Genomic DNA, 16,969 nt, shown 5'->3' on the forward strand with positions numbered 1-16,969 from the left:
TCTTGTGGTTTCACTTTTTCTCACTTTAATACCCTGTGGTTTAAAGTGTATCAAGTTAGTACCCTGTGATTTTGCACTTTTTCACTTTAGTACCTTGTGGTTTAAAGTGTATCAAGTTAGTACCTTATGGTTTCGCACTTTCTCACTTTAGTACCCTGTGGTTTAAAAACCACAGAGTACTAACTTGATACAAAAATAAAATCACAGGATACTAACTTGATACAAAAATAAAATCACAGGGTACTAACTTGATACACTTTAAACCACAGGGTACTAAAGTGAGAAAGTGTGAAACCACAGAATACTAACTTGATACATTTTAAATCACAGGGTACTAAAATAAAAAAATACGAAACCACAGGAGGATTTTTTGAAGTTTTTTTTTTTATTTTATTATATAATGTACAGTATTTTTCTCTCGGTTTTATTTATTCCTTGAAACTCGGTAAATACAAAGTACAGTTGAATAACTTAACCGTACACGACGTATAGCCGCCAACCCCCGCCGTTACCGTCTCAAGTACACGCCTCCGTCACCGCCGTTTCTCTCCCGTTAAAATTCCCTGCAACCCCAACCGTACGAGATTAATACAACCCACCTCTTACTATTTTGCATTCCGGGCCGGGCGAAGAGATAAATAATAATTCTTTTTTTTTTTAAGGTAGATAACAGTTCCGTCCTTAAACTTTAATTTAATATAATTTGTGACTAAAATTTTTTATAATTATTATAGTTTAATCTCATATTGTAATTTATTTGATTAAATATTGACGTGTCGCTGATATGAATTTGGTTTAGCATCTTTATAATAAAATATTACTAATTATAATATTGCTGCATTATTTTTATATTAACGATACATCAATATTTAATCAACTTCAAATTAGAAATTTTGACAAATTAAAATTTGTCACCCATTCTATCTATAGTTTGAGAACCAAACATGCAATTTATCTTTTTCTTAAAAAAATTGAAAACAAAAAAAAATCCTTTTCCAATTTTTTTTATAGAATAAATTCCTTAGACATAAAGATTGTAGATAAGCTACCATTCTCTCCTATACAATGTTATATTGAAATTTAATCCAAAAGAAAAAAATGATGACAAAAGAGGCCTCTTGATTTTAGGTTTTTCATAAAATTTGTATTATATAAGATAGTGAAGTATATCAATTTACAAAAAATACTTATCACAAGCTTTTCAAAAAGTTGTCTTTATGTATTGTTGATAGGCCGATATATATGATGCAGAGATATGTAATTGGTATACGCGCCTACATGTAAATGTCACTTGCATGGTTCGCCAAATATCAGTAATATTATAGAATTTTATTTAGACGGTGGAATAAGTTAGTTGATAATTACTTACTCGGTATTAAAATTTTGTAATATAATTAACATTAGATATTTAATTTTTACTCCTTGAAAAATCTTAGCATCTTTGATTTGGCTAGATAACATATCTCACGAGCCATTCGATGTACCTTATTTCGTTAAAATGACCCGAATATTGAATATGTTATTTTTTAATTTAGACATACAACAATACTCCAAACTTTCTATAATAATAATAATAATGGAAACTCCCCTATGTAAACTTGACCTAAGAAATCATTTTGTTGAAAATTTAAAACAATTTTCTTGTATAAGCTAAATAATAATAATAAAATATAGCATTTTTTCATTACATGGTTGAGATTCTTATAGAAAATTTAAATAAAACTTAAAAAGCATAAAAATGACAAAAGTGCAATATTTTGAATCATATGGTAGTATATTGTCATGATGCAGTCCAACATTACATGAATTCTTTGAGTTTTTATTTTTTATTATTTACTACACGTAAGTCCGCTCAGTGGTAAGCGAACAGATCGCGGGTGAACGAATCGGAAGAAACTGAGTATGCGACAAGTAACTCCTCTAGAACTCAAGTTTGTAACACCCGTGAGAACTCAAGTTTTAATATAGCTATTGAGTACTTTTACTTGAAAATCTGTTTTAACTACGAAACCCAGTTAGAATCAGCCACGTGTCCGCGTTGTAGCATTAGCTACAACAGTGGTTTCGCCGGAGCTTCTCCCTCTCAAAAGACACCTCTTGTAAATTATACTCTCTCTCGACTCTCTCTCTCTCTCTCTCTCTATCGGGAGCGAAGAGAAAAGCCGTAGAGAGAGAAAGAGAGAACCCTGCGGAGATCTCTCGGATCCGACCGCGTGGAGAGCGGCGGCGTCCTCGGAATCCGATCAAGCTCCGAATCCTTTGCCCTAGATGGTGAATGCGCCTTCAGATTCCCTCGAAGATCCAATTCGATCGGTTTGTTCCTTGTTTATGCGCTAAATCTTTGCTTTAATCGGTTTTTTAGGGCCAAATTTGATCGTGGAGTGCTTCGCTTTAGCTGGATCGGGCTAGGGTTTGGAGGAGCGGGATGGATGATCTGCTCGATGCTGATTTGGGGAAGCACGATTATGATTGGTGAGTTGCTTCACTTTGAATCTTGTGCTGGTTGTATTGTTTGATCTCGATCTAGCGTGAGTTTGTTTGATTTAAAGTGGAATCTGAGATTGGTGGAGCTGTTTATTGTAGTGGATGCATGAGATCTTTATCAATATAGTAATTTGTGGAAAATGCAGTAGATTTATTTTGTTGTTATATGTGCTTAGTTGTGCAATGCTGGAATCACAGATGGGGAATTTCTTACTGTCACTGCTCAATAGTCCCAAACTCGATAATGTAGTGCTAAGGATAGCTTGGGATTTAAGTACCAAATTTTTTTTTTTGTTGAATCAACGATGTAGAAACATGCAGAAACTGTATGTTAGATATATTTTGGCGTCAAATGTCCTTAGGTGTGGAATGTTTGAATCACTACTTATCTGGTTGGATATTCAAAATAATTTGTACCAAGTTGGGGAAGTTCCTACTGTTACACCCCAATAGTCCCAATTTGGATATTGTAGGGAGAATGATTCAGTGTATAAGAACTAGCACATTGGTTATGATAATTTGGGCTTTAAGCATTTTGGCCTTGTGTGCAGGCTCTTATCAGCACAGCATATTTTATCTTTTGTGTCTTTTATGTTTTATGAGGATTATTATTTACTTGTATAGTTAAAGTATATAACTGAAGTGACCATAATAGCTACATAGTTTCAAATTAGTCAGGAAATCTTCAGAAGTGGTCCTCATTTTTATCTTCACAGCTTCTTTAGGGCAGGAAATATTCTGAAAGTGGTCCTGATTGTTATCTTCATAACTGATCTTTTACTGGGTATGGCTATAACAAATGTTATCTTCATCATTTTGTCTAAGATTTTTGGTTAATTGCATTTTAAAGTTTCATTGGCTTGGCGCTTCACACTGTCCATTTACACCTGCAAATCTGATTCCTCCTGAACATAATTTTGTAGTTGAATGTTTATAACCTGTTAATATAAGTTCGATGTCTTTAGGCTTCTTACACCCCCAGGAACACCACGAGATCCTTTTCTGGATTCTAGTGAGAAGCCACCATCTTCTGCTGTTCCTAAGCGCTCTGCCACAAGGTCATCGTCAACCACAAGAGCTTCAAGAGTATGTATAGTTTAAACCTCCCTATGCTTTTTGCTGCCACAGAAGCTTGCCGCTACGTATATTTGCAAGCAGTCCATTTATCAGTGTTATAGGCAGATAATGCTGTCAAAGAGGATTTTTAATTTTTTTTTAACTCTGCACCGATATCCTTTCATACTTTGTGTTCAATTTCCTTTTCATTAGGTTTTTGCTTTTGCACTATTATGTGCGTCACATCATGAAAACTGATCACGTAGTATAAATTTATCTCTCTTGATGTGGAGGGCATCTGATCTGTTAAAAGAACGGTAATGCAAATCAAAATGTATGTGATCACTCTAATAATCATGGTTCTCAAGGGATAGGATTTGGGTTAGATTCATGCATAACCAAGACATAAATCTTATTAGCAAAACATGGGATCTCGTCCAAATTAAATACAGTAACATATACTGCTATTCCATTCATGCCGCCCACATAAAACAAAGACCTTTCTTGTAATTTTATTAAATCATTAACATTATAAACTCCTCTTGCTTTATGTTTCTATTGCAGCTTTCAGCTTCTCAACCAGACCCTGTGAGTTCCTTAAGACCGATCCGAAGCTCTTCTGTTTCCCGCCCCTCCATCTCATCCATCTCAGCCACCTTTGCTTCTAGCAATAATAACAGAACGTCAATCCTCAACACAAGCACATCCTCAATCACCTCAAGACCCTTAACCCCCAGTCGGAGAACACCTCCAACCCTCACTACTCCAAAGCCATCTGCTCCAGCTGCACGCCCAGTTCCAGCCCGCTCATCCACTCCCATCAAAGCCCGACCACCATCTACTTCCCAACTAACGAAACCTGCATCCGCCCAAAGTTCTCGGCCCTCCACTCCTACCTCCCGCCCTCGAATTACTCCTGTTTCAAATAGTACTAATTCTATCCAGAATTCTCGCCCATCAACTCCTACCTCGCGGACTAAAGTTACCCCTACTTTGAGTAATACCAATTCGGCCCAAAACTCTCGGCCATCAACTCCTACCTCTCGCTCCCAAATTACCTCTGGTTCTAGCACAAACACTAGCTCCTCAGTGGCTCGTGCCAGTTCCCGGTCATCAACCCCCACTCGCCAGCCAATCAGTACAGGCCGCTCGCCTTCTGTGGGGCGTGTTCCAGTCACTAGCAGCTTGACTTCTAGCGGGCGGGCCCCTACGACAAGCGGTCGAAATTCTGCGCCTTCTTCACGTGCCAATTCACCGAGTCCACGGCCCAGAGCTCCAGTTCGGCCACTCGATATCCCTGATTTTCCAAATGATACCCCACCGAACCTAAGAACTAAGCTCCCCGAAAGGCCATCTTCAGCAGGTAGAGTGCGACCTGGGATGGCATTGACAGTCCGAGCAAACACTAATTCCGAACCTGCGGCTCCTTTGAGTTTGAATAAGAGGATCTCCTTGCCTGTTGTTAGTCGGAGCAAGTTTACAGAGAATCCATCAAAGTCTCCTTTAATAAGCAGCAGCAATCAGACAAAACCTGAAATTCAAAAGCCAGTTGTCTCCGAAGCTGAAGCTCGGAGACCTATCAAGTCAGCTAGTGCTTCAGAGAGCAGCGGATTTGGAAGGACGATCTCAAAGAAGTCGCTTGACATGGCTCTCAGGCATATGGTACAGTACTTATGCCATATAACACTTAATATCCAATCGAAGTCCAGGAATATAATTTGCTTAAATTATGAACTCTATAACACCACTAGAATCAAATTCCTGAATTTTCTTTTCTTTGTAATAACAGGACATCCGGCAAAACCTCGGTGGTATTCGGGGTGCATCCCTTTTCCCCCACAGCATCCGCTCCTCTGCTTCAAAAGGCCGACCTGCTCGAATGTCTGATCCGGTGGTTTCTCTCATGAATGATGAAGATGTCCCGGATAATAGAAGTACTAATGGGACTATTTCGATGGACTGCAACGGATTGATTAATGGAGAAAGCACGGCCAACAATTCTCCGGATATAGAAAGTTTCTCAGCTCGTGAGACTCCAATCGACTATGGTAGCTCCCGTTACGATGCAATTTTGCTGAGAGAGGACTTGAAGAACACGAATTGGTTGCACAGTACTGAGGACAAGGCTGACCTGAGCCCCATGTTTGATCACCGCTTCGAGCCGCTTCCAGAACCATTCGGCCCTCTATGACACCTGTTCCCTGTGATGTAAAATTTGTGCTGTTTGATTCCTAATTCGTTTCTATTTGTTGGTTTCGGCTTTTGTGGTTTCCAGTGTTGTTCTTATCCTGTGTTGGGTTGTTTTCTCTTTTGATGAAGCTGGGCTCGGATGTTTGCAATACGTTTGAATTCGAAATATCTCGACTCCTCGAGTACCTATCCAGAATATGATTATGTTTTTGAATTTATGCCGTGTTGTACTGAAACTTGAGAATTTAAAGATGAGAAAGATTTTATTCTGAGCAGTGTGCTCATAATTGTAGAGACATATGGTTTCCAAAGAGATTCATGCTTTTACTAGACTCGCCTTATTGTTTGTAGCTTTTGGATGTTGGAGTAACGCATGGTGTGATTCGACTATATAGCTTTTGTCTGAGATATATATTTTTTTTTAACACTTAACATTTTTCTTTTTCCAATTTGAGTCTTGGTTATCCCGTCCTCGGCAACAAGATCTCGTTGAGGCAGTTTGCTGAGCCGTGTGAATTACTTTGTCTCTGAATTCGAATGACCTCTTCCAGTATAGAAGTGTTCTATTGAATCTTAATACTGTATTGGATGACGAATTAAGAGGGTGAATAATGAAGGAGAATGACGTGTTCCTCATTCAAACTTTTCTAAGTTCTGCTGAAGTTACCAGTTTTTTTTTTTAATTTTTTTCTGTGGAAAAAACATACAAAACTTAGAACTATGGAGCATTTTGAATCGTCTATTTAATCTTTCGAAATTTTTGATTTTACTATCCAACCTTTTAATTTATTTGATTTGAATCAGTCAACCACACTTTGAATTTAAAATTTAATTGCATCATTTATCTTTATAAATTTAGTTAGTATACTTTATGTAATTCTTGCTGGTATAAATTTATTCAAGTAAGAAATTAGCTTAAATTTTGAAATCTAAATGTTATTAACCGATTCAAATCAAACAAATTAAAAGATCGAGCAATAAAATTAAAATTTTATAAGGTCGGGTAATCGATATGACCTATAATTCATGTAAGTTCTATACAAAATGACCTATGAAATCCTTAATTTAAATGACAGAATCAATGAAACCAAAATAAACAAAAGTTGAGAAGGGGTGGATAAAAAAAAACAAAAAAAAAAAGTTAGGAGGTCACTTCAAAATAGTTTTACAGTTGAGTGGTCTCCATACATTTTTTTTCCCCGAATATTTTAATGAAGTTTACTAGTCAACTTGTTCGAACCTACTTACGACTCTATGAGGCCGTGCGATAAACAGGTCGACTAATTGTTTCTCCTTAATAATAATAATATAAGAAAAAAATTCAAATACCACCCCTATAGTCCACTATTTTTTTACTTTAGTATTTTACGGTTTAAACTGTATCACTTTAGTACTCTGTAGTTTCGTTTTCTTTTTTCGTTAATTCCTCCGTAAATTTTTTCGTTAAATTAATTAAAAAGTTAAAACTATAGAGTATTAAAGTAAAAGTTTTGTAAACGGCAGTATCCTAAAATAAATATTCGATAAGCCATAGAAAATATCTGAAGATTTTTTTCTATATATTTTAACAAAAATTTAACAAAGGGGATAATGAAAAGAGAAAAATGAAAAGTGATACACAATTTATTTTTATAATTTTTTGAGGAACCAAATAGCCCCTTTTAGAAGCTCTTTGGTTGTATCGTGTGAGTAGCTTCCTTATTTGGATTGTGCAAATGAGAACATGAAAAATAATTTGTATATAAGCGAGGAGTTTCCTCCTGTGGATTTGAGGGTGATGATAAAAGCAGTTCCTAAGATCTCTTTCTTTTCTCGCTGATATTTTTTTTTTCTAAATTTTTTATCAATAACCCTCGAGTCATCTTTGATCTTACACTGCACCAATTATTCAGCAAAAGAAAATGTAAAAAAGCTAATAGGACTAATTATATCGTTACTGTTTTTTTATTGCAGTTTTAACTATAAATAAATCTAAATAATGTTTGAATCGACACATTTTAGTCCATCTATTACAATCCAAGCTGTACAAGGATGCCAAACTATTATAATTAGAACTACACAAAATTTTTCGTCTATATTGAAACTTATTTAAAATATTCCTAGTCATATAGAATAAGAAATAAATCTAAAAAATAAATTCTAATCTGTTTAAATCTCTATCTATATGAGATTCAGTTAAAATAGGATTAGAATTAACGTCTCTCTTATGGCCTATAAATGTATGAGTTATTGGCTACATGTGAAATACAAGAAAAATTAGTACATTCTCTCCACGAAATTCTCTTCTTGAGATCGCTCTAGAGTACAGTCAGAAATCTTAGGAGGTGTGCTACAATCGACTCTGATAGCCGATTAGCAACGAGAAAAAACAGCGTGCGAGAAATCGAGACAGATTGTTGACGGATTAAAGGATTCGTAAAAGAAGACGAGTTCAGATCCTGATAATCGTAATATAATTCCGCAACAAAAGAGGTATGAAAAGATCTATGTGGTTTTTGTACTTTGATTTGGCTATTAATATTTTTCTGCAATTTTAAATACAATATTCGACCGAGAATCAAATTACTCAATGTAAATAAAAAAATCTTAAGCTACAAACCAAAAAAAGAACGGCTACGGGTACAAAATCAAACAAAAACTATATGCATCTTTAAATTAGGGATGTCAACGGATCGGGTTTGGATCGGATTTTTAAAAATTCGAACTTGAATCCAAAAATCAAATTGAAACCCGAACTCAGACCAGAACCGGCCAGGTTTTAAAAATCCATACGCATATCCGACCCGACCATAAATCCGAAACCCAAATCCAAACCCGAATCCGAAAATCTGAACCCGAAATAATAATTTATCTTTACATATTACAAAATATATTATAATAAAATCAAAAATTTCAAAATACAATCAAATACAACATTAAACATTCATGCCATACAATATTAATATCTGAATAAGAAAAACACAAATTCAAATAATTAAATATAACAATACATATATTATGTATTGTATAAATAAATAACTAATATATATATATATAATTTATTCGGGTTCGGGCTCGGGTCGGGTAAATATAAAATCCATACCGGCATTCATATCAGTTGGGTTTTTATTTTCTATACCCATAATCGAATCCATATCCATTTAGGTCCGATAAACCCGCTCCATTCGGATTCGGATTCGAATAATATTTTAGGTATTCATACCCATTAACATCCCTACTTCAAATGCTCTGAATTTGTAGTTGCATCCGGCTAAACCACAAACCAAGAAACTTTTTAAAAAAATAATAATGTTAGAGAGAGTCGGTCCAGTGGACCAGGTCCAGGGAATGGTTTCGTGAACCGAAAATTTGGACCAATGGCTATAAAGCAAGAAAGGGTAAGCAAATTCGATTAATTAAATTAAATGGCTGGAATTCCTAGAACCTCTCGACCAATCAACGTAATAATAATCCTTTTCTTTATGATAACGTAGGAACCCTCAATTACATATTTGCCCTCGTGGATTAGTATTACGTTTCAATATTTTTCAAGGGTAAATTGCACTGTGAGTCCCCAAACAATCTCTAAAATTTCATTTGGTCCTCAAATTTTAAGTTCACTAATAAATTTCTATTTTTCACAAAATTATTATTTTAATATATACATGTTATTATTATTATTATACTATTAATGGACGTATTATTATTTACATTTTGTGCATGATATTTATGTACCGTGTTTATATTTTTAAGTTATATTGTAATTATTTCTCTATTTATAAATTAAATCATTAAATAGATGGATGAGCATAGAAATAAACTAAATATAAACAACAGTTTATAATTCAAGATAACCTAAAATAAAATTTTATAAAAATTTTTAAACCAAAATAAAATATTACAAAAAATTCAATAGTTCGGATTTCAAAGTTGGTAAAAATGTATAAAACTTATCTGTACTATAGACCATTTTAATTTAACTATTCAATCTTTCAAAATTTTAATTCAAGTTCCTAAATTTTTAATTTATTTGATTTAGATAATTAGATAACTCTTGGAATATAAAATTTAACCTAATTATTTATTTTAATAAACTTATAAGTACGTAAATTGGACAAAATATACTAATTAAACTCATAAAGATAAATAATATATTCAGATTTTGAAATTAAAGAATTATTAATTTGCTCAAATTAGATAAATTAAAAGGTTAGATAGCATAAAAGTCCAAACGGGGGATAGTTGATAAAAAATAAGTTTATATATTTTTAACTTAAAAAGCTCTATTTCAGTTAAAGTATTGGGACTACTGGTGTAATTTACCCATATATCTTGGACTCTTCGTCAAATTCGCATCCAGGGGTATTAATGTCTTTTCATATTTCCCTGTTCACGTATATATGAAGTAAATAAAAAAAAAACACCATTTTCTCGTGTATACGCGTTACGGAGCGTCGCGGCGTCGTCGTCCTCGTCCTCTTCCCCCCCCCTCTCCACAGCCTCGGCGATTTGCAGGTTCGGAACCCTAATTTGATCCCTTTCCCTTCTCTCTCACCGAAATTTTTGCTCTAATTTTAGGTGTTGTTTTTCCCTTCTGTCTCGTTCGATCTAATTCCATGATGAGTAATTAGGGGCTCCTTGTTTACTTCGATCTGTGGAGGATTGGTGCACGATTCTTCATCTATTTGAGGCCGATCGTACTTGGTTTGAGTGTTTTAGACGCGGATTCGTTTGATTTTGATCGGGTGTTAGGTTTGTCCGGGTATTCGTGTTGGTAATCTAGGGTTTGTTCGTGTTAAGGGTAGTAGATTTTGATGTTTTTTTGAGTAAAAACTTGTTTTTTGCAGCTGAAAATTGGTTTATTTACTAATCCCTCGGCGCATTTTAGTTTTTTAAAACTCACTGGGATTGGTAGATGCAGATAATGAGGGGAAATGGTCTAGAAAAGTTGTTTTCTAGTTGTAGAAGTTTAAAGCATTTGGTTTGGAAGAGCAAGGCAGAGGAGAACATGGAGAAGAAGGGTGACTAGAAGGGAATATATGCGGCTACTTCTAAGGGACTGTTTGAGTGCTATGTAAAGGATATTCGATGATAAGCGAAGGCGATATAAGAGCTTTCTTATGGGACCTTGAGTATGAAATGTGTTTTCCACATATATGTGATTGAAGAGGTTAAGAAAGTAGTTGTTTCTATTTTTTAGTACAGTGGAATCACCTTTAGATTGACCAAAAATGCTCGATTTTGTTGTTCATCTTGCTGTATGTAGTTCTTTTTTTTTCCGTCATTTTGGGTTATCTCAGGTTCTAGTGCATCTTTAAGATCCTTGTCCCCATTAGCATTCTAGCATTCAAGCACTTGTTTTTCTGGTGCTTTTCATTATTAATTGATTTGTCATTCCTTCTTTTAAAGTGCATCATGACCGTCATTATCGGTGTTCTCCGTTGTTTAATAGCTCAATAGTTCTCTTGTAATTTTGTTTGCAGAGCTCATCATGGCATCAAAACGCATCTTGAAGGAACTGAAGGATCTGCAGAAGGATCCTCCGACCTCCTGCAGTGCAGGTTTGTTTGGCTTTTTTGTTTCAGAGCTGTCATCATTCTCAGATACTTCACACTTGTGTCCTGACTACTCTATCATTATTGTTGTATAGTTTAGAGATGAGTTGCAAAGTAATATTTGAAGTTGATTTTTATAATGCTTTTATTTTACAGGTCCTGCAGCTGAAGACATGTTCCATTGGCAAGCAACAATTATGGGACCCCCTGATAGTCCATATGCTGGAGGTGTATTTTTAGTAAATATTCATTTTCCTCCAGATTATCCTTTCAAGCCCCCAAAGGTATTGTGATTCCTCCACACATCATTGGTTACACATGCCACATGGTTCAATTCTCTCTTTGCTCATCCATTTAATGACCTCGATGGTTTTGTTCATTCTCTTGTGCTTATCCATCTAACAAGCAAATTCTATTCAAGTTAAAACTTCCAATTACATATGCACTCGTAGGGCTTTTCAGTTTTTTGACAGTACAACAATCAATGGAATTAAGCAGTTTCTGTTGCTTACAAACTACTGTATTTTCCAGTCTAAATTGTGTGGAATTTATTTCTTTTGATTGACATGTTAAAATCATGCAAATTTTGGACTGAGGAATTTCCTTGTTCTTTGAATACATACTACACTTTTTTTTAGTTGTTTAATTGTTTGTGGCTTGTGATAATCTTGCAATCAAGTTTAGTGGATGGTGAAGTTGAAGGTGTACTATGAAAAAAACATGAAAAGTGATCAAGTCATCTATTTTTTTCATGGTATTGTGAGCAGAGATTTTCATGTCATACATCATGAAGTTTCTGCAATAATAATTAGCTACTATAGTTTCTTATTTTATGGCACTTTCGTTGTGTAAGGCAGTTGTTTCTTGTGATTCTATTTAATCTTGTACTTCATAAATGCATCCTTTGTGGATTAATAACCATCATTTTATGCAACTTCTTTAATGAATCGGCACAAGCTTCAGTTAGTTTTTATATATATATATATATATATATAGAGTAAGTCTCCTGCACTTACGAAAGTACGGAGACCTCCGTGCTTGTAAGTTGTTTTCGATGATAGGACATTCCGATTTGACGATCGGTTCCGTTAGAGTATAATCTACCATGCTACTGGAACTATCTAGAAACCAAATTTTATAATTTTTTGACATTCATTTACCAAGCGATCAAAAAGGGTCTCAAAAAATGACTATTTTAATGGCCGATGTAGGCACGTTTTTAAGTTCAACGGTGTAGAAGTATCCAAATTACATAAAAATTTAATAGAAAATTCTACGTTAACATCAAGTAGCAAGATCAATACTTCCGATTTAAAATTTGAGTCTTTTATCACTATTTTTTATGAGATTTTTATTTTCAGCAGTTCATTTTGAGACTACTCGTTCACTAGACAAACAAAGTCAAAAAATTATGAAATTTGGTTTCTCAAATAGTTCTAATAGTGTAGATCAAGTTTAACGGAACTGATCGCCAAATTGGAACATCCCATCATCGAAAAATAACTTACAAGCACGGAGGTCCTCCGTACTTTCGAAAGTATAGGAGCCTAGCTCTCTCTCTCTCTCTCTCTCTCTCTCTCTCTCTCTCTCTCTCTCTCTCTAATAGTATATATATAATATATAGCTACTAATATTACAAATCTACTATTTAGATATTAATAGAGCCAATATTTTGTGAATTTAATTATAATAGATTAAGATTCTAAATTTCTAAATTTTTTTTTTCAAACTTGTCTATCTAGTATAAACTAACGTCTAACTGTTTGTTTCGAGCCAAGTCTCGTGTCGGTCTCGTTAATAAACAAGCGACATGAGCTGTATTTTCATCCTCAATATTAACGTGAGATTGGCTCGTAGTCAGCTCATTCATTGACACCCTAAGACATATGTGATGAAACCATCCAACAAAAAAAAAAAAAAAAAAATAATCAAGCCTATATAGTAAAGCTGATTCAGTATATACAAATCTTTTATCCATTTATTAATTAATATCATTGTGAACACTATTTACATATGAATCTTCACATCTCTCTGCCCAAGCATTCCGGTCGAATCCAACCTTGTGCCAAAATAGCTGCTAAAACCATGTTTCTTACCAGAACTGAAAACGGAACCACAGTTTTAAGTAAATCAAGCAATATAACAACAATCCCAGAGGTGACAAACACTCACAAGATTATATCCGAGACTAAACGAGGCTCTAACAAATGACATGGAGTCCCACACCTCAAAAAACTATGGGTTTTTTGGAATGTGAGGAGAGAAATAATAGGTTTCTAGACGGCGAGAGGAGAGAGAGAGAAAGGAGAGGAGGGGTTTTGGCGGGACGTACTTGACCTTCATGCGAGCGAGGCGATCAGAGACGGAGGTGTCCTTCTCCATCTTGGGCTCCTTGGTGCCGAAGGTGTAGTTCGCGAGGGGGTACAGGTTCACCATCGGTGAACCCACCATCTCTCTCTCTCTCTCTCCCTCTCCACTCTCTAGTCTCTTCTTCTCCCTTCTCCCACCTCCGGAAATTTGGAAATAGAAGAGCGGGGAGGGGAAGGAGCCCCAACTCGGCCGATAGAAGGCCCCAAAATGAGCTCTCCCGGCCTAAAGCCCTGTTCAGGTCATCGATGGGCCTAATTGAGGCCCAAGACGTTTTTCAGTGGACCGGCTAATAGTTAAGGCCTGAACCAGTCCAAATTGATTAAGGGCTATCTAATGCTCTTAGGCAAAATGAAGTTGCGAACAAAGCATGTAGTGGTGTAATATTACATTCTGACATAAAACAGCTTTCTCGTGGCATATAATGCAATTTTTCCACAATCTCGAATGGAGCCTAACGCAGACATAAACTGATATTTTTTAGTTAACTCTTCGGGAAACTGTACATCTGATGAGTTTGCGATGTGTCTCCTTCAACCTTTGTTATGATCTTATACTTTCAATCCAACCGTTCAATTTCCTAACGGGCAAAAGAACCTAACTCCGTATAGGATAAAAATTGAAATATAAGATGCGGAGGATGGACTGATGAGTTTGCCGCGCATTGATGTAGAGAGGCACCTGGTGCAGGGAGTAATCTACAATGCTGCATCAGCATCCCTCAAGAACAACACTACATCCAGTGCTCTTCCAAACTTTTCCATCTTCCATCTTCTCTCTAGCACTCTCAGCCTCATTCCATTGGCCTGAACCAGCATAAATGTTAGATACAAGAGCATGCACCCCACCCTCTTCTGTTTCTAGCTGTGTAATCCCCTCTATTACCTTATTGATTGATACAACATCATTGCTAACTCTACACCCACCAAGCAAAGCTCCCCAAATAGCAATATCAGGCTTATAGGGCATTTCCTTAATCACCCTCTTAGCCTCTTCAACACGGCCGTCTCGACAAAGCATATCGATCAAACACCCGAAGTGTTCGATCTTCGGTCGAACCCTAAATTCCCTCTCCATCGAATCGAAGATCTTCTTACCTTCTTCGACCAAACCCCCATGACTACATGCAAATAAGATGCCCATAAATGTATAGTCGTTGAGCACGAGGCTTTCTCTTTTCAGCAAGGCGAAGAGTTTCATAGCATCCGCGCACTTTCCATGCATTGCAAGCGCTTTGATCATTACATTCCAACAAAACACATCCTTCGTTATCATCTTGAGGAAGGTTAGGAGGGCTCTATCTATATCTCCACATTTTGAATACATTTCCACGAGGGAAGTGCCAATTATAGCTTCTAACCGAAGCCCGCTATTTATTAAATTGAAATGTATCCATTTCCCGATCTTCAAGTCTCCTAAATGGGCACAAGCCGACAACGCAGACACGGCAGTGTACCCGTCGGGAGCCACTTTCTCCGACCGCATCCGAAGAAAGAGATCGAGCGCCTGCCTAAATTTGCCGTTCTGGGTATAACTAGCAAGCATGCAATTCCACGACACCACATTCCTCTCGGGCATCTCATCAAACAATTTCCTCGCACCCCTAAGATCACCAGAATCCGCTAAAGCTCTCACCATCGCCGTCCACGACACTATATCTTTCTTCGGCATCCTTTGAAATAACTCTTTTGCTTCTTCTACATACTTAGACTTCACATACCCCGAAAACATCGCATTCCACGACACCACGTCCCTCTCCGGCATTCCATCGAACACCTCCCTCGCGGAATTGATATCGCCAAAATTCACATACTCAGCGATCATCTTATTCCATAATCCTACCGATTTCAACGCCAACCCATCGAAAACTCTCCGCGCATCGGACATATCCAATTCTAGATAAAAATTGAGAAGGGAACTCCCAATCACGGGAACACCGTCGAACCCGTCTTTGATAACCCGGCAATGGAGTTTCTTCCCGAACCCGGAGCTCCCGAGGCGAGCGCACGCGGAGATGAGGTACGGGTAGGTGAAACTGTTGGGGGCGAGGCCTCTGAGAGGCATTTCGTCGAACAGGTGGAGGGCGTTCTCGTAGGGCCCGTGGTGCGCGTACCCTCTAATCATGGCGTTGTGGAGGAGGACGTGCGGAGGGTGGAGGGGCGAGGAGAAGAGGCGCTCGGCGTAGGGCATGGATCCGAGCTCGGTGGCGCGGCGGAGGAGGAGGGAGGAGAGGGTTGGGGAGAGGGAGAGGGAGGAGGTGAGGAGGAGGCCATGGATTTGCTTCAGCTGGTGGAAGAAGACGCAGCTGCGAAGGAGGTGGGGGATTAATTGGCCGAGGGGAAGTGTCGAACGTTGCATGTAATAATAATGTAAAAGTGAAGGGTATTGGTGAACGCGGCGTGATTTGTGAACGGGGCGATGCGCACAAGGTGCTTGTTGTGAAGCAACAAAGAGGGTCGATTACTAACAATTTAATGGGGACGGCGCCATAAGTTTAAGACTTTGAAGGGATATAAATGTAAAAATGGCAACTACTTCAACAAAGCCCATGGACCATTGGCCTATTATAGGCCATTTTGGGCTCGGTTATTAGTCCCACATCGACTGTTTTTGACGACACACCACGCGTCCGGGATATAAAAGCGATATGTGGGTGCACTGTGAAATTCATACCTTTCTCGGCCTTTTGGCTAAGATCAAGTGTAGTATCTGTTCTTATCAGTTTAATATCTGATACGTGGGCCATGTGCCCACCTCGATATTAAATTAATTTTTATGTGGGGGAGGGCTCACCCACGGTAGCTTGCTATCGGGGCCCTCGCGCGTCGCCCTTGTGTTGCACTATTGCTCGGGCCTGGCGCACCCCTACCAAAGCATTAAAATTTAAATTTTATTATATAAATAATTATAAAATATATTTAATAATTATTATGCTTATATTGGTTAATATATATATTAATACCCTTTGATATAATCACAAAAATAATATTATGTGTTAATTTAAAGGAATAATTGTTTATATAAACTCTTCAAAATTTAAGAAATATTTTATTATTCTAAAACAGTTATTACCTATTAAGTTAATTTGGGTTAAATGTTGAGTTAAAAATTTAATAGAGTTAAAAAAAAATCAAAATGCCTTTTTTATCTTTAGTTTAAGCTTAGTTTAAGAACAAATAAGAAATATCAAAATATTTTTTGTACCGCTAACTTAAGAGTAAATAAGAAAAGTCGGTAATAGTAGAAGAGTATATTGAAAAGGGCAAAATAATAATTTCATACAGATACCAGCTATTACTAATGGTTTAGTAATAGAATTTAACTGTAGGGATATATTT

General features: G+C 36.7%; 3 protein-coding genes across 3 annotated transcripts; 2 read left to right on the top strand and 1 right to left on the bottom strand.

Annotated features, from left to right (window-relative positions):
- Positions 1-2,117: 2,117 nt before the first annotated feature.
- LOC109705696 (sialidase-like) lies at positions 2,118-6,026 on the top strand. Its single transcript, XM_020226446.1, has 5 exons — positions 2,118-2,271; positions 2,363-2,472; positions 3,450-3,570; positions 4,105-5,202; positions 5,330-6,026. The coding sequence occupies exons 2-5, from the start codon at positions 2,426-2,428 to the stop codon at positions 5,729-5,731; spliced, it is 1,668 nt and encodes a 555-aa protein (XP_020082035.1). The 5' UTR covers positions 2,118-2,271; positions 2,363-2,425; the 3' UTR covers positions 5,732-6,026.
- Positions 6,027-10,155: 4,129 nt separating this feature from the next.
- Positions 10,156-11,977, top strand: LOC109705688 (ubiquitin-conjugating enzyme E2-17 kDa-like). The gene is made up of 3 exons (XM_020226433.1): positions 10,156-10,224; positions 11,193-11,270; positions 11,421-11,977. Exons 2-3 carry the CDS (start codon positions 11,201-11,203, stop codon positions 11,555-11,557), a joined length of 207 nt encoding a protein of 68 aa, XP_020082022.1. The 5' UTR covers positions 10,156-10,224; positions 11,193-11,200; the 3' UTR covers positions 11,558-11,977.
- A 2,011-nt stretch (positions 11,978-13,988) lies between these two features.
- On the bottom strand, positions 13,989-16,239 carry LOC109705683 (pentatricopeptide repeat-containing protein At3g29230-like). Its single transcript, XM_020226430.1, has 2 exons — positions 14,517-16,239; positions 13,989-14,437 (listed from the first exon to the last, which is right to left on the bottom strand). Exons 1-2 carry the CDS (start codon positions 15,987-15,989, stop codon positions 14,330-14,332), a joined length of 1,581 nt encoding a protein of 526 aa, XP_020082019.1. The 5' UTR covers positions 15,990-16,239; the 3' UTR covers positions 13,989-14,329.
- Positions 16,240-16,969: the final 730 nt, after the last annotated feature.

The sequence above is a fragment of the Ananas comosus genome, unplaced genomic scaffold, assembly GCF_001540865.1.
Source record: "Ananas comosus cultivar F153 unplaced genomic scaffold, ASM154086v1, whole genome shotgun sequence".
In the NCBI taxonomy this organism is placed as follows: domain Eukaryota; kingdom Viridiplantae; phylum Streptophyta; class Magnoliopsida; order Poales; family Bromeliaceae; genus Ananas; species Ananas comosus.

What these genes read in the sequence shown, in the direction of transcription:
- LOC109705696 (XM_020226446.1), top strand. Translation starts at nt 2,426, where the DNA reads ATGGATGATCTGCTCGATGCTGATTTGGGGAAGCACGATTATGATTG. An exon ending in CAACCACAAGAGCTTCAAGA is followed by an intron (nt 3,571 to 4,104) that starts GTATGTATAGTT and finishes TTTCTATTGCAG; the next exon opens with CTTTCAGCTTCTCAACCAGA. An exon ending in ACATGGCTCTCAGGCATATG is followed by an intron (nt 5,203 to 5,329) that starts GTACAGTACTTA and finishes TTGTAATAACAG; the next exon opens with GACATCCGGCAAAACCTCGG.
- LOC109705688 (XM_020226433.1), top strand. Translation starts at nt 11,201, where the DNA reads ATGGCATCAAAACGCATCTTGAAGGAACTGAAGGATCTGCAGAAGGAT. An exon ending in TCCGACCTCCTGCAGTGCAG is followed by an intron (nt 11,271 to 11,420) that starts GTTTGTTTGGCT and finishes TTTATTTTACAG; the next exon opens with GTCCTGCAGCTGAAGACATG.
- LOC109705683 (XM_020226430.1), bottom strand. Translation starts at nt 15,989, where the DNA reads ATGCAACGTTCGACACTTCCCCTCGGCCAATTAATCCCCCACCTCCTT. An exon ending in ATGTTGTATCAATCAATAAG is followed by an intron (nt 14,438 to 14,516) that starts GTAATAGAGGGG and finishes ATGCTGGTTCAG; the next exon opens with GCCAATGGAATGAGGCTGAG.